The sequence below is a fragment of the Apus apus genome, chromosome 4 (genome assembly GCF_020740795.1).
Source record: "Apus apus isolate bApuApu2 chromosome 4, bApuApu2.pri.cur, whole genome shotgun sequence".
In the NCBI taxonomy this organism is placed as follows: domain Eukaryota; kingdom Metazoa; phylum Chordata; class Aves; order Apodiformes; family Apodidae; genus Apus; species Apus apus.
The window spans coordinates 77300809-77326574 of NC_067285.1; the positions used below are offsets into that span (position 1 = coordinate 77300809).

General features: G+C 38.3%; 1 protein-coding gene across 1 annotated transcript in view; it reads left to right on the forward strand.

Annotated features, from left to right (window-relative positions):
* Positions 1–25766, forward strand: part of GALNTL6 (polypeptide N-acetylgalactosaminyltransferase like 6) — a 461920-nt gene that overhangs the window by 349424 nt on the left and 86730 nt on the right. Inside the window, exons 5-6 of the mRNA XM_051619401.1 lie at positions 19064–19249; positions 24779–24962. Of these exons, the coding sequence (XP_051475361.1) occupies positions 19064–19249; positions 24779–24962 (370 nt within the window). The remainder of the gene's footprint in view (positions 1–19063; positions 19250–24778; positions 24963–25766) is intronic.

Below are 25766 nucleotides of genomic sequence, written 5' to 3' on the forward strand. Positions count from 1 at the left end.
ATTGCACTATTATGCTAGAATAAACTCCAAATTACATCCCGAAAGAAGAACTGTACATAGCAAATGAAGTTGTGCACAAACATATTTGTTGATAAATCAGTCTTTGAGATCACTATACGGTCAAGTACCTGCCGTATCACTGCTTAAGTACTTGCAACATTATTGAATTTTTTCTAGATAATGCCTCTGTTAACATTTATACATCTCTTTATTATATGTATGGTATCAGTGCCAAAATTTACTCTTTTTTTTTTTTTTTCTTATTCTGGCTGTTCGTTTTGAAACTGATTTTCTAATGTGTAAGGCATAATATGATAATGAAGGCTGTGCCCCAAATCATTAAACAGACTCAGAATTTTCTTCAATGCACATCAGTAATCTCAACTGCCAAACAGGGATTCAGATTCTAAATTTAATTAAGCTTAGGCCAGTTCAGACCTGGAACGTTACCTTATGTTTTTACTTGTTTTTCCCAGCAGAATAAAAATCTGAAATACAAATGGATATCAATATTTAGAATCTTTCATGGGCCAAAGTTCAGAGATAAAAGCCCCTGGAATTTTTCTTAGTTAAAACTGTCCTCATTTTTTAGAGTCGGTAGGTTTAGCTTTCACAGGCAGGCAGGGTCTGTTCACCTCCAAGCAGACTGCAGAGTCCCAGATATCCCTAGACCCAAAGAGATACAAGAACCTGACTGTCTTCATCCTGCTGTCCAGTACCTGGCCATGTACCAACCACTCCCTGGTCTCTGGTTTCCACTGGAAAGGGACATCCCTAGACAGGGCCAGAGAGGGGTGGCTCAAAGTGGGGAAGAGGGTAGGAGGGACCGTAAGTGTAGGCACTGTTCACACCATCTGACTTTAAACAACCTATCAGTGAGCCACAGATGCTCATCATATAGCAAGGTAATTACTAACAGAGGCTAAATTGGCCAAAAGAGTGTACTTTTGTTTGGTTTTTTTGCAAGTTTGGTAACACCTAAAGACCAAAAGCAATTTCACTACTTAAATTGCCTTGTACTACATTAGGGACAGCAGTAAGAATTTTGTCAGAGTTAAAGCTGTTGGATCAAATTGTTCGTTCGTACAGATATTGAGACAACTTTGCTTACAGTACACTAACTTCTACCTGAAGAGTTTCTTCAATGGGTACATTTAATTTAACAGTAGTGTGTGTTAAAGCAGAGGTAAAATGTATGGTCCTGCACTGTAAATATCCAAGATATGCTTATAAAAGCATTCTTTCTGTGGTATATTTAATCTAGTTGGTTTGTTCCTTTGTCTCAAACCTGCTGAACAGTTTTTGGTCACCGTGACTTGGTTATGTCATGGTAGAGAAAAACACAATATTACTGTTACTTTTCCACCTCTCTTTCCCTATTTTTACCACTGAATAAATGCCTAAAAAATACACTTCAGTAGCATCTCAACAATTTGTAAACACCTCCAGAGAAACATTTCCATGGTGTAAATCAGACCAATAATAATCACGGTAGCACAGGCAGTTAGCTTGGAAGCCGATGATAAATTCTGAGTGTCATGAATCACAGAGTGGTAATTATCACTTCATGTGAAGAGCATCTTCTAAGACCTTTATTAGAATGTACAGATTAACATTCTGCTGCTTGAGGAGATTTGTTGAGATCATGGATTAAGTCTCTCTCTGTATTTTTTTTTGCCAGTGATGGACTGCTTCCATATTATTAGTATTTCTGAACTACATTATCCAGTAACATTTGCAAAACTACCTGAAAAATTACAAAACCTTTTCTGACTGTGCTAGAGAGTGTTCAATGATACTTTCCCACTGTCTTTGTCTTCCTGAAGCCATCACTATGCAAGCTTTATTTCTACTTGTTACCTACTCTTCTGTCAATCTACATTTTCCTGGCCTCCATCTCCTTATCCATGTGCACGGGCTGTCACCTGCACTACTGCAGGTGCTTTGGGGGTGTTTTTTTTTCTTTTTTTTCTGACATTTAGGCTATTTGGAATAAGTTAAGTGAAGATAAATTGATAGCAGTACCCAAAATTCTGGTTTTGCTTACAACTCTCCTCCTTATTTGAGTACTGCCTTTAAGTACAGTCAAAAACATTGCTTGCTAATTATATCCCATTCCATTTTTTCAGGTAACTTTTAAATATCAGCTTGCTGAATAAAAATAGCAGAAAGTGAGTTCAGAGTATTTTTACCTATGGAGCTTTTTAATTATTAATGAGAGCTTTAGAAGTATTTAAATACTTATTGTTATTAAGGACTGCTCAGTGCTTGAAGACCTTTAGCATTCTGGCCATTACTTACTGATTAGTTTATCTGACATAGTGATTGCTTGTTAAAGGATTTTCTCTACTTAGTTTAGCCATATCATTTAATGAGAATTTACAAATGCAAGCAGAGAAACTTTTCGAGAAGCAACTGACTGACTAGCATTAATTCCTCTCAGATAAATTCCTCTCAGGTATTCCTCTTCAGATAAAGAAGCAAAGTGATCTTCAGAGCTTAAATAAATGGCATCTCTTTTCCTAATGCTGTGCAACATATGGCTGAACAGTGAAAATTTTAGATTATGTAGAAAAATCTCCTTGCCTTGTGTGTGCAATTCATAGCTGTCTGAAGTTGCTAATGTGAGCAACTGTTGCTAAAGCATATATTTTTGAGTTATCTTTGCAGGGATGAATTGTGCAAAGTAAAAAGAACATTAATCTTTCAGTGAGATCTTTTTGAAAACAGTCTTTGCAGTTTGGCTTTAGCAAGAATATTTATAGGATCTAGATTACACTTGGGGAGAAATTTTCAGTTCCACAAGACAGTAATTTAATTGCTGCCACAGGATGCAATGTTCTGTGCTTCCTGTAAGCGTAGATCTGTGATAACAGCAGTCACACTTTTCCAACTCTACGTTATCCTGTGGACAGTTCGAATTGAGGAGCAGGTGTTGATGTAATAATTAAAAGGGAAAATGCAGCAACCAGGTAGAAGGCAAGTCATTCAGATGACATGAAAAATGAAGAAACAGAGACTACAGTGACTTACAAAAAAAAAATTCAGCAAAGCCATGTTTTTCTGTTGGGTCAAATGCTGCACTGTTTGAAACTGAGATCTATAACAAAAAGAAGCAAGTTGTTCTTTACATATGATTTTCATGAGTGATGACAGAGAAATCTGAGAGAAATGATGCTGTGGATCAGATGACTATATGCAGCTTTTTCTGCTTTGCTGTATTAGCTGAAGTTTTCTTGGATAAATTTAGTGCAATTTTTTAAGTGCACATGTATTCACCTTAGGTTTGTTTTCAGAAAAATTCAGAGCATTCATAAAAACTTACTGGGTGTTTAAAAGTGCATGTGGTAATATTATAAAATATTAATTTTTTTTAATTGGTTCTGCAGAGTATTTTTATTCATTTTTGCAAGCCTTACACAACATGAAAAATATGATGTCATTCCAGTGCAGAATAAATAAGAATATTTCAGGAAGTTACCAATAGGAACCATTCTCTGTTTTTAGTTAAGCCATCACCTTTGTCACTCAATGATATGAAAAGGGGATTAACTTTAGCTTTCAATAATGAAAAATAACAAGTGATGTCTCTCTTTTCCCCTAAAACAGTGCTCACAGTCTAGTTTTATTCTTTAATCTTGTGCCTGTCTGAGCTGTCACATACAGAGATGGCATTATAGATTCTACCTCCTGTTCCATATGTACTGAGGTTTTCCCTGTATAGTTCACAAATTATCTGTGTTGTATGAAAGTCCTTTTCAGAAGATCTTGGTTTAAAACAAAGTATATTTTCGTAAACTCGCTAGGTATATAAAGCTGTTGCTTGCATGTGTAAAGCTGCCTCAGCCTTATGGCAAACACTGAATCATTACACTAACAAGCCTTAAGTCCCATGGTAAACCATTGTCTGATGAAACAGATAGCTCTGGTGTTCGGAGGCTGCAAAAGGTCTTAAAAGTAAAAACAATATTGACGTTGACGGACAGATGAAATACTGCTTTGCCGACTTTGTTGCTTTCAAAATTTTCTGCAGAGTTTTGCTAGAATTGTTGCTATAGAAAAACACACAGCAGTGTTATTGCAATAAGAGATTATGAAAAGTCACTAAGGCATGTTCAAAGAACACTGAAGTATTTTTTATTTGCTCACATTAGGTGAGATCCTTCCAAAAGTATAATTTAAGTGTCCTGTCACAGTACAATTTAGTCATGGAAAACTAAACAATACATGTTTGTATCCAAAAGCCGGAATATATTGTTAATCTAAGGTTTTAATTGCCTGAGCAAAATACCACAATGAGTTAATTTAGTGTAATTTAAATTTTATTTACACTTATGCAAATTCTCTAATTATTCCTTTTTCTTCTTAGTAATGCAATTAAAATAGTTGTAAGCCAGTGCCCTAGTATCTGCTCTTTTCTCTGGTGCTATGCTTACCCTCTGTGTGTGTTGCTCCAGTGAATCACATGTTGAGTTTTCTGCCAGCAGGGTTACTTACTTAGGATTTTAATCCTTTTTGGTAGATACTCTCATTTCCTTTTAGAGGGAGAACTGTGCAGCTACACAAAACTAAGTAAAATGCAAAGAAAAACAATTCACATAATGTCACTAAAGCTCAGAAATGCAGGATAAGCAGCAGCTAATTTACCAGTTGTGGTGTTACAGCTATGGCAGGCTTGACAATGCTCATTAGATCTTGAAGCAAGTTGCAGGTATGGTCTGTGTTTCTTAGGCCTTTTTACAGATACAGCAAATCAAGATACAGTAGGTTCAATGCACAACAAAACAAGTCTTTTGTCCTGATGTGTTTAATTTTTTTTATAAAAACTGTGGCCTATCCCGGTACTGGCCTTCCATGGGTTAATGTCTCAAACATGCTGTGGTGGGAAACCTGTGGAGCAGGGGCAGCATGTTGCATCAGGTGGTGCCCCTCTATCTCTAGGGACAGGAGAAGATTGTTTCTCACACATGCTTATGCTCCTCCACTGGCTTGGAGAGGTAGTAGGTTAAATTTAAAAGAGACTGAGTACCTGAACTTCCCCTTCTCAACTCTTCTCTCTCACTCTTTCTCCTCTCTCCTTCTCTGTCCCTTTCTCTTGCCGACCACCTCAGGATCATAACCGGGAAGACCCACCAGTGCAGGATCCGTGGAGTCGTGATCTCTCTCTCTCTCTCACTCTCTCTCTTTTTCTCTAATCCTTCTCTTTCCCACGTGCCCCGTGGTTTTCCCTTTCTTTTCCACCTTCACTATGGGCTATCATAGGTTATAAGTAACACCAGGGTAAGTTTTGCCAGTCTATTTTTTAATCTTTTAGAGTTTATCTGAGGGAAATGTTGCTGTACCCTTCATTGTGATTGTTGTTGTTCTGTGCCCTTTGCCAGCTGTGTTCCTTTTATGTTTTTGGGGTTTTGAGTAAAGTGTTGTCTTATTAAAACCTTCTGAGGGTGTTTGTTGTCCCTCCTCATACCGCACAGAGAATCAAAAACAACCTCCCAAGGCCATGGACACCTATTGCTAGCACTTGGCAATGCCAAACTGGGTGGCCCACAGATCTACAATATAAATGAGCCCTTCAATCCTTAATTCCCTTGAAAATGAAATTTACACTTGAGTAAAACTCTTGCTTTTTAAAATTAACTGGTAATCTTAATAAAGGGAGTACATTACCCTTGTACTGAGGGAAATTTCCTGTTAAAGGGAGTCTCTTATCATTGAGAGGAGGATAAGAGGGTAAAGTGAAGCATGTATCAGTGAAAGAAACCAGGTAGCATGTTTTTCCTTCTTCTAAACACATCCAGGTGTTCCTTCACAGAATTACAGAATCCTAGGGGTTGAAAGGGACATCGAAAGATCATCAAGTCCAACCCCCCTGCCAGAGCAGGATCACCTAGAGCACATCACGCAGAAACTTGTCCAGGCAGGTTTTGAATGTCTCCAGTGAAGGAGACTCTACAACCTCTCTGGGCAGCCTGTTCCAGTGCTCTGTCACTCTCACAGTGAAGAAGTTTTTTCTGATGTTTACTTGGAACCTCCTATGCTCCAGTTTGCGCCCCTTGTCCAGTCACTGGACATCTCTGAAAAAAGCCTGGCTCCATCGTCCTGACACTTGCCCTTTACATATTTGTAAACATTGATGAGGTCGCCCCTCAGTCTCCTCTTCTCCAAGCTAAAGACCCAGCTCCCTCAGGCTGTACTCATAAGGAAGATGTTCCACTCCCTTCATCATCTTTGTGGCTCTGTGCTGGACTCTTTCAAGCAGTTCCCTGTGCTTCCTGAGGGGCCCAGAACTGGACACAATATTCCAGATGCAGCCTCACCAAGGCAGGTGTAGCTTTCTTGACCAACTAACCACACCCTTTCTAATGCACCCCAGGATGCCATTGGCCTTTTTGGCCACAAGGGCACACTGCTGGCTCATGGTCATCCTCCTGTCCACCAGGACCCCCAGGTCCCTTTCCCCTACACTGCTCTCCAGCAGGTCAGCCCCCAACCTGTACTGGTTTCATAGAAAATATGAACACAGGAACATAGCTCTAGAAAATAATTCAGATCTCTTGCTCTCAGGTTGCTTTGAAATTAAACTAAACATGTTCCTTGTTCTATAAGCACTGTCACAGTTTACTTTCCAGAACCTGACAAGCATCTGCCCCTTCAGCTGATAAGTGACTCTAGGAATGTCTTAGTTAATCAGCAAATTGAGTAAAATTTGAAATTTAAAATTTTGCAATTTCTTAATCATTTCTAGAAGTAAATCCACTAAATGAGAACAGTTACAAATCTGGTATTTGGGTCACTGGTGGCACTGTTTCTATGTTTGCTTGTACCTGCTTTTACCTATTCCTGTTCTTTGTAGTTTCTACCTATTTTACTTGGGTCTAAGTGATGCTCTTAAAAGAAGAGGGAAAAACAAACCTTGAGGAATAAGTTACTAAAAATTGAACAAAACCCAACAAAAATTGGCATAAATTATGGCAACATTTCCGCAGAAAAAATACCAACTCCGCAGGTCAGGCTACTGGTAAAATGCAAAATTACTTGAGCTTTTCCAAGGCAAGCCATTGCTGGAGCTGCCATAGAGATTAGTGAGTTGACTATTGGAATGGGACACCTGCCCTTGTGGTTCAAATTAGTTGGAGAAGGTTCTTGTAATACAGTGCATCTCTTGATCTGTGACTCACACAATGAAAAGTTTTCCCAGGGAGAATATTTTCTGTCTTGATTTTTTTTGTGTGTTGCACTGGCATGCTTACAACAATAGATCTTCACATGACTGGTTTTCAGCTTAGAGGGCAGATAACACATTGATTAAAAATAATAAATGCTTGCAGCGACTGGCAGTGACTTTTCCACTCCTTTTAGTTACACCTTTTTTAAAAAGACTTTCTCTGCTAAAGGTGGGAAACCTCACACCAGCACAAAACCGGGGGCAAGTGTAAGGAACACGCTATGTGTGAACCACAACACTTTCAGTTCAGTAAAAAGATGTTAAGGGGGAGATGTAGTTCTGCTCAGATGAGTGGAACTGCTTGGATCAGCTAAGATATTGACAGTCTGCGGAATACTTTAGGTAAAAGTGCTTTAAAATGGAAATAAGACAGTCTTTTGTTTTTCTGTTCATATATTTCTTAAATCAGGCATTTCTATTACAGATTTACATGCCAGTTTGGTCAAAGCTATTTTTCATATATTAAGGAAATCTGAAGTACAAACTTATCGAATCTGTAATCTGTTTTAACAGTAATTATGGTGTGAACATTGTGTTTGGAAGTACAGCACTTTGACCAACTTTAAGGATCAGTAAAATGCTGTAAAGCAGATATGATCAGGTTGAAATAGGTTTACATCTTCCAAGAGCAATAAGACGTATTTATGGCAATTATTTATTTTTCACTATATATCTGCTAATCCGTTAATGCATTACTTATGAAAGATTTGAAAAGATCGCTAGGAGGAGGCTGTGTTTGTACAAGTAAAGGCCAGATGTAACAAATCCTTGTGTTTGGATCCGTGCTCGGGTGGCTGACCATGTGGAGATAGAACAAGCCTAAGGCTCTGCTTTCCAGAGGGTTTTAGAACAGTCCATGGCAGCCTTATTCCTTGGTGCCCAGAGATAACAGTGTTACTGTAAACTTTGTTAAGATATAAAGTAAAAAATGCTAGATTTTGTCCTACCTCACATCCTCTGTCTTTTGACATTGCAGGACAGCAGTTTTGAGGGACAGAAGGTGGTGGACAAGTGTTCTAAATAAACTATACAGAAATGTATGGGCATAGTCTGAGCCTGATACCATTGTCATCGTATGAAAGCTGTTATGAGCTTGGATCTGCTAGTTAATAGTCAATCTAGTATTTATTTATTTATACTTTGGAACTTAGCTGTTCATTTAATATTCATAATGTCTTCCTGTTTCTTAAATTCACATTCTTAATGAGGGAACCTGCTGGACTAAAGAGAATGTGAAGAGAATTGGTCATACTGCAGAGCAGTTGTGACATCTGAGAGACAGGAGAAGACAGGTTGATTCATTGTACAAAACAAATGGAGGAAAAAAGATAACAAAGAAAAGAAAGCACTTGATGTCTCCTTTTGCAAAGCTTGATTTATGCAGCAGTTCATTTATTTGTTCTTGTTTTAAATAAAAAGTGAAAAGCCAATCATCTATCCATGAAAAACCATGGTGTTACTGTTTGATTAATAGCTCATACTGATGTTAGGAGATGCCTAATTATGCATCAGTGTTTGCCTCATTATGTAGAGGAACATCATCATAGCAGATCAGTCTATGAATAGAGAATCGTTTACTTTTTGATAATCCATTCTCATGCTCCAAAGTGTGTAACCCAAACAGCAGTCTAGTTCTTTTGCTATAAGATTTCTATACACCTAATTCTGAAAGCAAACTGTTTGTTGCAAATAATGAAAGGAAAACAAACAAACAAATCCACAAGAAAAAAAATACTCCTGACGTAATCTCAAAAACATGACTCAAATAGATTACTTTTCTGTGCCAGTAAGTTGTCGGAGAATTCCCATAGACTGCAGCTTTCTGAAAACCTCTTCAGCAATATTAACTCTATCTTTTTTCACTGCACTCCTTGACACAGCAATGACTGCAAAGGTTATACCAAGAACATGGCTAACTTGCAAATAAATGAGTAAAACCAATTCGAGAACTACAGTTCTAACTTAGTAAAGACAAATCTTTTTTATATTGAAGTTTCAGAAGAAGGGAAACTTTGGAGAAAGTTGAAAAAGACAAAACTCTTGAAATAGCAACTAAAAAATTAAAATATTTGGATGATGGAATGCAGCAATCAAGAGAAGAACCTGAATACGTGCTTGAACGATAAGTATTCTTGAAGCATATAAAAGCTGGCATTCCAACTGTGAAAAGTCTAGTAATGCCAGATGCTGTGTTGTAGGAAATGAAATTCAGGAAATACAAACGACATTTAAACATTTACAGCTACATACTTAGTCCTACATTTGCACTATGAGGAATTTAAAGCCTCTTTCAATAGGTTAGAGAAATCTCATGAGTATCTGCATGTTCTGTCCTGCTGCAGTATGCAGAGCTTAGGTAAATTCATCACTCCATAGTAGAGACTTGGTTCCTCAGAACTCCAAATCCTATGTCAAAGAAGGCATTTTAAAATAAGAGAGATGTTGATACAAAACTTGGAAGTGCAGCTTCTTAAAATACCAAATTTCAAGGAGAATAAGGTATTGCCCAAACTCTTCTGTTTTGAAATCTAAGTTTCAAAGCATTTTTCAATGACTCCTCTTATTTACAAGAACATGCACTCGGAAAAAACACCCACTGAATTATTGCAGAAAAAGATTAATTGCAAGCTGTGTGTAGGACCTGACCCCGGATGATTAGTACATAGAATAGACAAGAACTAAAGAAGCATAGGATCTTCAGTTATGCAGAAAGTTATTCAAGCATTCTGTTAGGAGATGGCCATATTCTAATATCTTTAGGTTCGTAAGCCTAAGGTTTGCAATGAGTTACAGTGTCAGTGGAAATAAAAATGTTGGGTGTAGGGAGCTGCACCAGAATTTCATGCTACTTTAAAAGGAATTACACAAGTTGTATGACTTCTATTTCCCCACTTCCTAAGAACCAGTGTTACTGTCTCTGCAACTACAAGGTCAGTGCCACCCTCCCAGCAGTGTTTCACCAGTTCTCTGTACAATCTGTTCTTGGCATTTGAGAGGTTAAAAAGAGAACAGTATGTGAGAAAACTTATCTGAATACAGCACCTACTGTAAAAGTCAGTGATATATTTTGGAGGAAGAACTATAAATATGCCAAAGACAGTTTCAGGCAAAACAGAGAAAATGTCAGTGTAAAGACAGGTCTGAAAATCTGCAAGACTGTTTGCAGTGTTAGAGTATGTTTCAAAAAAAAGTCTTCCTTGAGATGTCACTGTTTCTGATTTTTAACGATTAATATTGTCAGGCTGCAAAAGTGTGACTCTGAAAATGAAGATGACATTTGTGGGTCATGTATTGATCTCAAGGAAAGCTACGCTTTCCTGGATTCACTTCAAAATAGCATTCTCATAATTGGCCTTGCAACCTAGAAGAAACCTCACAACATGCTTCCCTTGGGGACAAGTTACTGTATAAATACCTGTGTAGCAAACAGACCTTAAAAAGAACCAAATTTTAATGCAGCAAGGTCACCCTTCTGACAGGTCTGTACTATGTAATTGTGTCCAGAAAATATCTGTAAAGGCAGCTGTACATTTCTTTGTTATCTTACCGTATACTTAGATGTCTCCCTGATAACTCATCCAGTTGCCTATATTCTCATTTGAGCTGTAGCCACAATTACATTTGTTGAATTAGTGGTGTAAGAAAGTGCCAAAGCGTATTGTTCATCCACGATAAAGTCTTTGCTGAAATAATAATAACAATGATAATTACTATCATAAAAGTTTTTGTGACCTCTTCTGCCTTCCATCTCGTCTTACAAGTGGGCAGTAACTCCCTGAGTGTGCTTGTGCAGGCAGGTCCCATGAGGTTCAGGACTAACAGGATGGTACTGGTAACAAATTCTTGTTACCAAATTCACAATTTGGTTAAACGTTCTTCTATGAGCCCTGTTGCTGCAGCAGTGAAGCTATTCTAGGGAGCAAAATGTTCTGCAAAGTGCCATTTGACATAGGTTCTATAAGTTCTTTTCAACCTTAAGATCTAGCACTGTGCTTTTAGTGCTCTCAGCCCATGCAGTTTGCAGGAGCACAAGTAGAGAGCAGTGTAGCTTTTGTTTCCCATTTGGGTGATAAAAGCTCTCTCCCATTAAATCTGCTGTTCAGTTTCTTGATCACATTCCAATTCAGGTGATTATTATATTTATCTTGCAAAGTACAGGTGGGGGGTATCTGAAGAGAGCATACTGTCACAGTCTTCTAGGTGAAAAGTAAAGGCACAATGGAAGATAACCAAAACACTGGGCAACCATTGGAAATGGCAGTGAGCTAGAAGGGGTAACCAACTAGAAAACAGTGCTACTTACATCTTTGAGAGAGAGAAGGAAGTGTATCTAAAAACTGCAGACCAACATGGCTCAGCTCACTGTCTGGAAGCATCATGATGCATATCTTCTTGTTGGATGGTGCCAGCCATCTGCTAATATGTGAAGGACAAGAAAATCATATTGGATGGTCATGACATATTTATCAGCTGTAAATCATTTTTGAACAGTCTTTTTGCCTTTTATGATGATGGTGGTCAAGGGAAGGGTGATGAATGTAACTTGCCTTGACTTTAAGAAGTTTTAATCCCTCTAACATTCTCACCAATAGGCAGAGGAAGCATGTGCTGCACAAAAGGACTGTTAGATGGGTTGTGTCAATGGACTTAAATGGTAGTTTATCAATGGCTTGAAGACTGAAACAGTATCTTAGGTAAGTACCGGGGGCAATATTAGTCACTATCTTCACCAATAACCTGCATGATAAAGCAGTGTACCCTCAGCAAGTCTGTGGATGATATTAAAATGAGGAATGTGTTTGACATACCTACTAGTATAGTGCACAAGAGAAAGTGGTCTTTTAATCACCAGGTAGGCAAACTGAATTGGGCTATGTGCGAATGAGAGGGAACAGATAAAATTAAATAATTACTTTTATGATGCTGGTGCTATGTACACCTGTAATTCTGCACCCAGTTTTGGGCTTTGCAGTTCAAAAAGGATTACAAAAGCTCTAGTTGCTTTAGCAGAGAACTAGTAAGACTGTCATGGACCAAAAGAAAGTGACCTTTGCAAAGAGGCTGAGGAGCCTATGCTTGTTAAGTTTGGCAAAGCGGCAGCTAAGTGTTGATCTAATAGCTGCTCACAGCAGCTGGAATGGGAATTGCACAGATGGCAGAACCAACTCCCTCTTGGTACTGGCAGATGGTGCAATAAGAGGCAACAGGCCCAAGATGCAGTTTGGAAGATTCAGTCTGGACTTTAGGGAAAAAGTTATTCACCAGAAGGGTAATGCGACAGTTGATTAGCTTACCCAGAGGTGTAACCAGGGGAATTATCCTTCTTGGAGTCTTCAACTTGGCTAGACAAAGTGACAGCTGACTTGGTACGGCCTTTGGAATGTTTCTGTGTCCAGCCAGCATTTCCAACCACATTGCTTCCTCTCATATGGCTGTACTGTGGTAACAGGAGAGGCCAGCATACATTTTCTACTACTGTAAGTTTTTCTTGAACTATTTTTACATGTCTTGTGTTGGGAATGGCAGCTCAAGTTACATACTACTCAGCCAATTAAAGTTAAAAAGAAACAGATTTAGTTCAGATTGTTTATCAGGGCATTTAACAGGCTCTGTTGCTGTTCTTAATTATTTGATGATTTGCAGATCAATGATTTTATAACAGAGGCTGTCAGTTAATAAGGACAGAAATTGGAGGGGCTACAAGAGGTGCAGAGGGTAAGCTGTATTACAGGCCCAGCTTTGGGATGGACCTTCCTGGCTGTCCAGAAAAGGGGCTAAACAAAAGGATTTATTTTCTTTGTATTTTCCTCCCTCTTTCATCATCCATACTTCAGTCAAGCAAGTCCTGAAGACCAGTTCTAGCTTTCACATTATCTTTCAAATCTCTCTTAATACCTTCTCAATAACCTTGGAGGAACATTGCATGTCACACAGTACATGTTGCCGTGGGCTATCAGTGTGATAATGAAATACTCCCTGTATGCATCCCAACAGGGGAGAACTGCAGTTCTGCTTTTTACTACTAGGTTGTTTGTTTTTTTTTCCCTGAAAAAAAGCGGAACCTCTATTTCCAATTTATATCTGGGCACCAAATTACGTAACTGGGTACTCTGCTTGAGTAGATCTTTGATTATTATGTCCAGGCAATTGTGTCTCTGCTATTATTTTAGAAAAACTTCTCCAGATTTTAAATGAAGACAGAAAAGGCCCACACAGAACAATTACAATGGAGAATTTGTTTACGGTCTATTGCTAGAAGAGACATAATGCTTCCCTTTATCATCACTTGTCATAGCAGTGATGGCCTGTAAACCTCCTGCCCGAGCATTATTCTTTATTTGTCACTGCCTGTGGCAACTCTTGCCATGGCAGGTTCCTCACACTTGTCAAACAAATGATTCATGGATTCATTTGATAAACACTGTGAAGAAAAGAATTATGTACTTTCTTGTTAATTACGAATTATACATTTACTCTCTGTATCTAGTGACAGGGTCTTTGGCTTCCTTTTACCCCAAGTATACTGCTTATAGCTCACTGTAGAGTTTACATACTGGCTTCTTTCTCTTGCCTAACTCTGAAAGTGAAATTTATGTAATATTACAGCACATCAATGAAACAATCTTACCTCCCTGTTTTATTGTCATGGCAAGCTGACTTGGACTGTGTCCTATGGTAATAAATGGGCAGAATGTGTTGTCCCCTGGACATGTAAAGGCCTTTTTATTACAGGTTGCTTTCTGTTTTACACACCACATTATAATTTCATTCAGAGAGTTTCTTTAGAATTACAGTTTTGCTGACATTGATTGATAAATGTTTACTTGGGCACTTGAGTTCACTTGCTTCTAAATATATATATGTAGTATATAGGTTTTATGTGTGAGGTGCTTCTTCTGGAAATAATATTAGCAACACAATAATTGGGAACTGTGAGAAAATGCCGTTGTGCTGTAGGAAATTCAATATAATTTGAATTTTTCTTCCGTGAAGGAATTTTTTGGAGTTCTGTGGAAAAGGGCAGTTTCTTTATATATATTTGGGAAAAGACAATGTTAAAATAAGCATTTGTTAATAATCACAAACACCTAGATCATTTGTTGGTCAAAATTATTCCCATACAGAGAATTCTAAAATCTTGTCTAGTCTGTTTTAAGCAACACTTTAGTTGTGAGATTCCCAGGTATTGTCTTTGTCAGAGTATCTATGTCTTCGAGACCTCTAGCTCAAATGTGAGATCTTTTAAGTAGCCATCCTTTCAAGCCAGCCGCTGACCACAGGTTCTGGAGAATTGGCATTTTGCTTTAAAGAGTCTCACCACTGTATTGAGTAATGCAGGAGTGGCTTTAATGACTGGTTCAGTGTGAAAGATACGGTTTTATTACTTATATAAATAGTAGACAGTACTACAGTATTCTTTAAACTATTACTGTTCTAGTGTCTCTGGCTGTTACTCTGTTTTTGTTTATGCTTTTAGAGATTGGTAAGATTTGAAACAGATAGTGCCACAAGATTGCAGGAGAAAATATATAGAAAATATATAAGGTGTTTTTTTTTTTCTCCTGTACTTAAAGATATTTTCATTCTCACAGCCCACTTGAAGCTGGTCATTGAACTTAAATATTTGTTGATGGTTTTGTAGTTATTGAGAGTTTTTCCCAAATAAATTCGCAAACTATCATCTTGGCCAAATCTCAAAACTAAAGATAAGGTAGTTACTTTTACTTGAATTTGTTTGACTATGTCATGACATATTGTTAGGATATTGCTAACATGTAGCTGATTTAACAAATCTAGATACCTTATGTGTCTCTCATAATCCATATACTTTGGTTTATATGTAGCCCTAATCTTTTTTGTGTCACTTGTCTAACTAAGCTCTATAAAACTAAACACTTGCTACTTTTGTTTTCATCCTGATAACTTCCGGATATGTCTAAACAAGGATGTATTTAGAATTCTGTGTGAACAAGACATGAAACATATGAAAATGTTGTTTCTATACTTCTGCTTTTTTGTAAGTTGTTCATTGAGCAACAAGGAGAGATAATAAAATTAGTCATGGGACTGAGTAGGAGAAAACAATTTTGGGGTATGTGATTCTGGCATCTAAAGGTGTACAGTTCTTCAGAAATTGGATGACATGCTGTCTGAAATGTGTGAAAAAGCTCTGAGAGAGAGAGGGAGGAAGGTGGTATAAAGAACTCTTGTTTGTTTCACAGAATTTCAGGTATTATTCCGGTAAAAAAAAAAAAAAAAAATCTAAATTTGAGAGATTTCTTTTCCTGAGTTTACAAGGAACCTGAAGTAATGGAAGAACAGTATGAACTGCCATTGATTTCATTGAGTTCAAGCTCCAATACAATTAATAGTAATCAAATTATATTATTCAGCTTTTTTGTTATTTAGCAATTGATACAAGAACAGAGAAGACTGTATCATACTAAAATAGTTTATATCATCTCTCTGAAGTGTTTTCCTGCAGAGAGAGGCACTCAGCTTTCAGAATTTGGTCACTGCAAGATTTGAAAGGAATGAAATTAAGTCCTTTGTATGAGACTGAATTTATTTGGCCCAAGACAAGTGGTATCAATCAGGATACATGAAGAAAGCACATTTGTATTAGTTCATTTAAACACCAGTGGTGGCCATATTCAGACTCTCTATTGCAAGGGCCTTACCTTAGCCATTGTGACACATAACTAATGCAAGTCTAATTCAGGTGTGCCTTGAATTTTCATAAAGGCAGTAGACAGCCTACTGACACTATGAACAACTTTGGTTGTCCAAGTAAGACTTCTGCTTCTCTCTGTCAGAGAATGTATGTGCTTCCTTGGTAGCTGCCTTCACATACAAAGAGGGAAACTGCCTAGAGCTGGCTCACAGAGAGTAAAAAAGCAGTTGTATCTGATACATAGCCAAATTCAGAGCTATGTGTTAGGATCCTCTGATCAGCCAGCATCTCGTCAGTGAACCCACCTCTGAGGGTGGGCAACTGAAGATGAGAGGATTTGCACTAAGCCAAGGTATTAAGTGCTTGATCACATAGATGGAGAGCTGTGTTCAGGCTGAATAACCTGAATCTTCTTATTAGCTGTCTATAGTGTGCATTAGTGTGGTCTTACACTTGGTGCAGGGTTTATATGCCCTGTTCAGAGGAAACAAACTTAAGACTTGTGGGTGGAAGAGGTCAGAGGAGAAAGGGTTAAATGACTTTAAAGAACTACAGGAAATCTCCACTGTCTGAGAATGAACAAAACTATCATACCTAACAGATTAGGTTTTATTTAGTTTGGAAATATCTAATATCCTGTCACTTTGAAACTGTTTCATTTTTCATGGCTCTGTGATGATACAATTTTCAACACAGAAGAAAATCCAGATTGACAGCCCTAACAGACTTTCTTATATTACCTGCAAGGTCTTTGTATCCTTGTTTTTAAGGTCTATTTCCCTTCTTCTGTATTTCTGCGCCGTGGGAATAGCCTCAATGGAGCTCATAAAAACAGGAAAATAGTTCAATAAATATATGCTTTACACAGTCTTGCACATGGGCACAAAATGATGTAAGATTTTATTTAACCTCTGTCTAGGCATGATACTGAATTGTAGCTGGGACCTTAACTGAGTGAGAGTGGCACACAGCCCTTGTCCCATGAATGTGGTTGGTCATACAATGATCATCATTCAAAGACATAGTACATCTCTTATTGCAATTGCTGAAGGATTATGTTAATTCTTATTGAGTACATAAGTAGAAAAATGTGATTAATAAAAGGAAAGGTCTTTTCCTGTTATTTCAGAGAATCATAGAATCATTTAGGCTGGAAAAGGCTTCCAAGATTACTGAGTCCAAATTAACCATATATCAGAATTTAAATCTGTGTATTCAGAGAATCATAGAATAGAATCATAGAGTCTTTAAGGTTGGCAGGGACCTCAAAGATAATCAAGTTCCAACCCCCCTGTCATGAGCAGGGAACCCTACCACTAGACCAGGTTGCACAAAACCTTGTCCAACCTGGCCTTAAAAACCTCCAGGCATGGGGCATCATCAACCTCCCCAGGCAACCCATTCCAGTTCCTTACCACCCTTATAGTGAAGAATTTCTTCCTAATATCTAACCTAAGTCTCCCTTCTCTCAGTTTAAAATCATTACCCCTTGTCCTATCACTGTCTTCTCTGATGAAAAGCCCTTCCCCAGCTTTTCTGTAGGCCCTTCAGGTAGTGGAAGGCTGCTATAAGGTCTCCCCAGAGCCTCCTCTTCTCTAGGCTGAACAGCCCCGAGTCTCTCAGCCTGTCTTCATAGCAGAGGTGCTCCAGGCCTTTGATCATCTTGGTGGCCCTTCTTTGGACCCTTTCCAATAGGTCTCAGCCTTGGCCTTTCTCTCTCATCTAATACTTCTTCTGGGTAGTATTATGCACACAAACCAGTTTCTTGACTCAGCGGGTCTCCAGAGCGGTCAGTTTCTCCCTCCCAAAACCCCTAGTCTGTTCTGTAATCCTTGCAAGCAGATGTTCCCAGGTCTCAGGCTGCTCCCTCTTCTGTGTCAGCATGCATGAGGATTTCTCAGTGCAGAGTAGCATCTCCTTCAGTACTCTGCTACTAAATGCATATAACTGCACATTAATGTTTCTGCTCCTTCATCTGCAGGTAGATTTGACAAGTCTTGTGCACCGGTCGTCTAGGAAGGAAAGAAGTAGAGACAAGAAGGAGCACGTGCAGGAAGGTCTTTTTCAGTGGATTCTGTACTGTCTGCACTGACTTGTTTGCTTGTTGCTTTTAATATATGTGTCAGACTTATATGCTCAACGGTACTGCTAAATGATAGTCCATTTGGGTAGTCTGTAGCAAATTTCTTGCAATCTCTTATGAGGGAGTTCAAAGAATTAATAGCTGACATAAGAAGCAATCATAACCTGGCAAACCCATTTCAGTGAGATGTAGCTTGCAACCACTAGCATCACTACATGTGGGTTCTCACCAGTTTTAATTATTACAAACTAAGCTTCTTTTCTCCTTCCTTCCCTGCCAAATGGAATGATCAGATTTTTCCAAAGTAATGACTCTGACAAGCTAAGGAGGTGAATCAAAAGCTAAAGCTAATTTTTTCTGTTGTAGATGTATTTAGGAGAGAAAACTGTAGGGTGAATTTTCCTGTTGGTAGGTTGTTCGGATTTTTTTGAGACTGTGTTTCTAGAAAAAGATTTTGCAAACGTGCAGTTTTGTGATACAGAGAAAGCCAGGTTGTGGAGAAAATAGAATCTATCAACTGCTCTCTATTTGAAGTTTAGTCTTATCCAGAAGTTAGCTGTCCATTTGCTTAACACTGTTATTCAACTATTAAGATCTTCCTTTATGTCTGTTTCCCTTCCCATTACAAAACCAATCTCATCATGCTAGTTTAACACTTACCTTTTAAAAACTGATTTCCGTGCATATTTCTTCATCGTTACTTGATATAGGAAGCTCACTTGGAAAGAACTCTGTTTATAACACAACATGCCAGAATGTTTATCTGGCCTTGGGCTGCAGGAACCAGAGGATGGATGAATATCTTGCAGTAGTTTTGGCCGTGATTATATTGTGGATGGCAGGTTGCCAGTAGCAACTGCAATAAAAGGTCCATAGTGTCAGTGTTTTCCTCTGTGTGATAAAACAGAGAACATTTGCGCTTTCCAAACAGTCTCAGGGACGATTTGCAGCAGATTTTGGGGGACTTACAGTGACAAGAGATGGATGTAGATAAGCTGCTTGCAGGTTGTATGCCAACCTGTCCTTCTGTTGGCTCCACCAGGCCTAGCACCACTGACACTTTTTTTGCCCTTCTTTCTAGAACATTTAAAAGAGAAGCTGGAGGAATACATGGTCCGTTTTGCCAAAGTGAGGATTGTACGTACCAAGAAACGAGAGGGGCTCATTCGAACCAGACTGCTAGGCGCCTCGCTGGCTAGAGGAGAAGTCTTGACATTTCTGGATTCCCATTGTGAAGTCAACGTGAATTGGCTGCCTCCCTTGCTTAGTAAGTGTATAAACCTTCATCAGCCATTAAAATCAGAACATACAGCATAGCTTAAGCAATCGAAGCAATGTCCCACCATGAGCAGGACAGAGACTGTATGGAAGTGTTCGGGGCTCTCCTGCAGTGTCTGAAGAGCCAGTATGAGAGAGGTCTCAGAGCAATTCAAGCAGCTCTATTTTGTGGTTTTTGTGACAAGAACAGGTGGAGTATCACTTTGGCATATGATAGTTACAATTTATTTTATTATTACTACTACTAAATTACTGAATCTAGTATTATGCTATGTCCTTACTATATACCTGAAAACTTGTTATGCTTCCTAGTTCTCCTAGTTCCTAGTACTCCTTCCTAGTCCTCCACATTCCATTAAGATAGCTTTTGCTGTGAATGTATCCAAGACCAGTAACAACCGCACTCACATTTGGAAGCTCAGAAAGAATGATTTGCTATTGACTGCTTTGCTGGATTCCAGCTGCAGCTGGCAAAGCTCCATTAGTCAAAGGAATGGAAAAAATCAATTGTTGTAGTCTAGGATTTAACTTTCCTACCTGACTACATGCTAAGTTTATGTGGTTTGCAAAGTGAATGTTTTTTTGCTAGCAAAACCAAAGAACTGAGTTAACTATTAATTTTTATTAGTTAAAAGCGTATGTCATAAGTATGTGATAGGATAGGGTTTCACCAATTAATGGTGATTGTTTCCTGAATTTTGTTGCTAGGACTAGTTAGGCCACACAATAAACTGATAAAGCATTTGCAGCAAGCAGAGATGCTGTTTTGCTAATGAACTATCAGTCGAGACCAAAAAAAATACTAGTAAATACTTTTTCTTCAGATCAGTAATACGATAATGTGCAGAATTCCAAATTTACATCCTTTCTAGCTTCCATATCAAACTACACACACAGTCTTTCCTTGTGTTACAATTTTGCCCTTTATCACAACATTAGCATTTTTTAAAATGACCTCTGTGTCTTCATGTAAAGCCCAAACAGCATAAAAGAGCAGAGGGAAATACAAGTTTCAGCAAGCCTTCCACAAGTAGCCCTGTCAAGTAGCCATAAACACTCTGGCTTATTCTACAGCCACCTTTTGTCTGCTTTCTGATTTTGCCCCACCATCCCTCATACATTGCCACTAATGAAAAATCTCAAGAAGATTTTCACTCTTGTCCAGTGAAATCTTTTGCTAAGTTACTGTAGATGAGATGTAACTCTTCTATTTTGCTAACTCAGACATGGGAATATTGCAAGTTGCAAAACCAGTTCCTTCTCTTGCTTTCTTGTCTGAAATGAAGGTACATCTAGCTGCGTTTCACCCTATAAAAGCTAAGAAATAAATGGAATGGTCACAAAGGATTCATAAGTGCAGTTAGGTTGCAGTGGGAACTGAGCTGATGATGACAACCCTCAGCCTCAACCCAGAAAACTGGATAGATGAGAGAAGATTCATCAGGGACCAAGTCCTAGCTCTTCTTAGTTCTTGAGTGGAGTGAGATCTTTCTTGTTCCACATGTAGTAGAAAAACCCTTAGCTAACCAGCCAGAGGATCTAGAAATTAATCTTTGGGAGCACTGGAGCTCAGGATCAATAGACTTTATTATGAAAGAAAAAGTAGAGCATTACATGAAGAAGGACAAATGGAGAATGAATACACAGCAGTATATTTAAGGATGTTCTGAGACCTCTTTCCCAAAAGGGATGGGAGAACTGTCTCACGACCATTAGGTGGCAAGTATTTGCTATACTGAAATCAGAGGACACTTAGCTACTAATAATAGTAAAGTTAATATATGTTTTCAAAATATCTAAAGATGTATCTTTTGCTTCACTCAACACTGCATTTGACTGAATGACATTCAAGGAAACCAAAACAGAGGATATATTGGGTATTTATTGCTTTGAAGCTGCCCTACCTTAGCTCTGATTGTATATGCCATGTGTAATGAAAAGTCCTGAGAAAGAGGCCAGTTCAGCCCTGCTCTGGAGTGAAGACTGCCAGTCTTTGCTGAGAGGGGCAGTGGTTTCTATTGTTCCAAATCAAGTTGTTTTTTCAAAAGGAGACCTTGCAAATTGAGCGGGGAGGGGGAAGCAGGGGAAGCAAGAGCAATCACTTAAGAGATGGTTCTCAAAGTTATTTAGGCATCTAACTTGTATTTTCGAAACTCACTTTTTAGATCAAAGAAAGACTACATTATTTCAGTACTTGTTAGGTACCTAAGTAGCTTTGTGGAGCTGAGCCATAGTTGTTTTCAGTTACAGTCTCTTCTGTTTGTCTTTTTTTTTTTTTTTCTTATAAACAGGTGCAAAATGGCTTTTTTTATTTTCTTTAAGCTTTATTTAGTTTATTTCTTTAGCCTAAATGGGTTTTCAAACTGAGATAAACCACTCAGATTTCAGTCTTTTGCTAGAAGTTCACTGAGCAGGCAGCTGTAGTCATGTAAAAATATTGGCAAACAGCTGTTTGTTGTCACTCTTCAGTAGTATAAAGTCAGCAGAAGGGAAGTTGCAACTTGGACTCCAGCTGCTTTCATAGAGAGTCTAGTGGGAAGATGTAGTTATTGCAGGTTTAAGGTAAGGAACTGAGCAGCTAACCAGCTTGAAAGTTGCAGCCACATCTTTCCTTCTGCTGCTGTTGCTGTGGAAGTAGGAAGAGGAAAGATGGACAATAGATTATTAGTGTCATAGGCTACCAGAACTAGGTTTTCAAAACAGATTTTGTTCCTGACCAAGACTTAAATCGATATCATGATTAGGTCATGCTTAGCAAGTTATCAAGACACCTGCTAGCTGTATCTGTCTCTCTTCACAGCATGTATATAATACATTACTTGCCAGTGGAGAAGTCTGACAATACAAGTACTAAAAACAACTCAGATAACAAGAGATAATTTGCTGAGCCACTCAAATGTTGTCACCATCTGTAATCTTAGTAGGATAATAAGAGTCTTTTCAATGTGGCATTGTTACTTTAACCAGGCCAATTTGAAACAAGCACTTGAAATTACTGGGGTGCATCTATCTTATAAAGATCAAACCTACCTTTTTAGAGTGGCTTATCCAATATTGAAAACTTCTGTTTCTGGCCACAAATACACACTCTGCTTGATACTAAAAGTGCTGACTTCAAACTTGTGTAAATACTGCTTAAAATTGCTAAGGAAGAAGTTCTGAGTGATCCCAAGCTTTCTCTCAAATCTGCAAAATTTTTACATGTAGAATGATGCTTGTCTATCTGTTCTTCCCTTTATCTGCAGCATATATGCATTGCAGTAATAGATGCAAATTTTCAGACCAGTAGGACTTTGTGAGAGAATGATCAGTAAAGGCAATGGAAATGAAACTGTAAATCATTTCAACTGTGACTTTCAGGCTCTTGCATTAGGAGCAGGTGTGATAAAGAACAGTGGCTGGCAAAGCAGCAGCATGTTCACATCTGTAAAGCTATAATACTAGCACTATGGTGAAATGTAAGATAGCCCTACAGCCCTTTTTTCTCTTTCTTAATTTTGTATTGGGCTGCAGTCATGCCTAAGAAGTATGCATGCAAAATTCATTATTTTAGGCATACTGAAAGAAATACTGAGGCTGTGAGTTTGATTGCTGTGCTTTTTGGTGTGCATAATCACAAACACACTGGTTTCTTCAGAATTCATTACCTTCCTGTTGTTTCTAATAATCTCTAAAACATTTTTGGGACTGAGAAGTAGGTTCTGTAGATATGCACAAGAACAGACACATAAGCATCTTCTTACTTGCAAAATTATTGCAGAGTTGTAAAATTAAATCTGAGATTGAGCATTTCTCTTTTTTTCCCCTGGCTATCTCTGCATGTGGGTCAGACATTTCCAATTCTTCAGTCTATTTAAAGGCAGAAGCTTTTAAAGATCAGGAAAAGGATGCTAATGTATTATGAGTTTACCTTTGACCTGCACCAGCCAAATCAATCCCATTTAGTTTCTCTCCTCCAATCAATTTAGAAGGGTGGGGGATCAGAGATAGATTATTATAAGTCCTTCAACTGTTAGCAGAGCCATCACAGGGAAGAGATTATGTAAAAATGACTTTACATAATGATTACGGATAATACTACACAATATACCAGTGAATGTAATTATATTTGGCAATAGCAAGAGTAATGCAGCTATTATGTCTGAGATGAGTTTCCTAGAATTTTGCAAGAGCCTGTGCTTTAAATTTATTTCACTATTAAAGGATAAGGATGTAAAAGCCTGCTAAACTTCCAGACACAGTAATTTCTCACTAGCAGTCATCATTGTTCCCCCATTTGGACAGTCTCTAAACAACTAAACAACTGAGAATAAATATGAAAACCACAGATATTTTGCTAAAATAATATTTTTTTCTTAATTTCAGTCCTTCAGAAGCAAGGAGCAGGATCTGTATTATTAATCATTGCACCAGTTTATTTTATTTTATTTTTATTTTATTACCTGTCTTCCTATCAAAGTGTTCATTCCACACTCAACCCTCTGATTTTTTTAGGGTATTATGACACACAATGAAACCTAATCCTCAAAAGCAAAAAGCAAGTTATCTACATAGGCCCTACAATTACGTTTTGTAAATAATCTAGTCTACCATTTGAAGTAAAAGTTTTATTATGCTTAGAATTCTTGAAGATTTTGTTTTTTCAAGGGTCTGTAGATAGTTTTGGTCCTTTTGTGCCAACACAGCTACAAATTTTCCTGTACTTCCTCATTTCAAACCATTGTTCTTCTGCCTAGTTCTCACAGTTGGAATATCTTCTTTTCTTTCTTTTCTGAGGAGCTCTCTGGGATTAAGTAATAGGAGCAAAGCAGTAATCTGCGCCAAAGCAGACTCGGGCCTACCCTGCCCTTTTACTAGAGATGGGAATTTTGTTGAGCCTCACAGTTCTATTTTTTTTTTAAAAAAGCAAAAAGAAACTAATTTATTTAGAAAACAGGTTTGAATAATACTGTGTGGCCTTCTTTATATCTCAAAGATCAGTACAAAAAAAGAACACAAGCCCTGTTTTGTTCTTTTACTAGAGTTTGCCTTTAATTGAAGCATTTGATCTCAAAGCTGATGCACACTAGAGCCACTGGAGCAGTGGCTGAAAGGTTGCAAGAGCTGAGATTCATGTTTAGGAGCACAAATCTCTCTCGCAGGAGCTCGCCATGCAAACTCCCCACAGCTGAAGAAGTACTTTTACATTTTGCTTGCTGGCTTATTCTGTAGCTGACAGATTGGGGACAGCTCAGAGTAGAAAAGTGACAGAGATACAGATGACTGGACTCCTGTGGGTCTCACAGGGATATGCCTCCCTTTAAAGAACTGTAAATACTTCTAATCATTGCCCAACTGCATTAAGTACACTTTAGATAAAGGTTTGGTACAGATTTGAAAAAGGAAATTATTTGGGGGCCACAGGGAACAAAGCAAGCAATCTTCAAACATCAGAAAACCTGTGGGATTCACTTTGCCATGATATGATAGATGGCTTGACTAGATATGCCGCTTCCTATTTTCTACTTTCATTTTTCAGACCAGATTGCACTAAACCACAAAACCATCGTGTGTCCTATGATCGATGTCATTGACCACAATCACTTTGGCTACGAGGCACAGGCGGGGGATGCCATGCGAGGAGCTTTTGACTGGGAAATGTACTACAAAAGAATACCGATTCCTCCAGAGCTCCAGAGAGCTGATCCCAGCGACCCCTTTGAGTAAGTAGTGATAAAGGGGAGAGTGGGAATATGAAGTAGAACAAGCAAAGAAGGTAACTGTAGCAGAAGAATCCAAGCCCTGAAATGACCACGTAGGCCACTTAGTACTAATGAAAGGCAGTAGAAGTAAACAGCTTTTATATAGGTTTATAAAATCTCAAAACTAGCAAAAAGGCCAGGACAACAAGTTGCGGAATTCTCAAGCAGTGTCTGGAAACACAGACCTTCCCCATCTTTTCTGGCCCAGTGGTTATATGTAAAACCAACAGGCACATAATTGTAGTTAAGAGAAGGTATTGGCATTGGACAAGGAGTGAATGTGTCTGCAGTTACTCTGTTTATTCCTTAGAGCACTTCCTGAACAAACTTCAGTTTAATGCTTTCTTTGCTGGAGATGGATGCAATACATAAATCAAAAGCTGAGTCCACATTCTTCCAGCAGATGCTTATTTTGACTGTTGATATTGCTACCGCATAGGTATTCCTGGAACTTGAACAGAGGGCTATCAAACCTGAACAGTCAAGTTCATTTGTAGGTAAAATTTTATAAGCCCACCTCCATTCTTAGTATTGTTTAGATCAGCTCATTTGTAAAAATCATCTACTTTTCACAAAGGTAGATCCTTTTTTTCTTTTAATTATTGTTATGTAAGGATCCGCAACAGCAGAGCGAGGACAGACAGACGTGGTTCAGTGTGGCAAAATCTCCAGGTTATCTCACAAACCACATGTCCCATCAGGGCTAGAAGCAGGGCTGGCTTGGATTCTGTCAGTAGCTCTGGCAGAAACTCTGTGCTGCAGGTT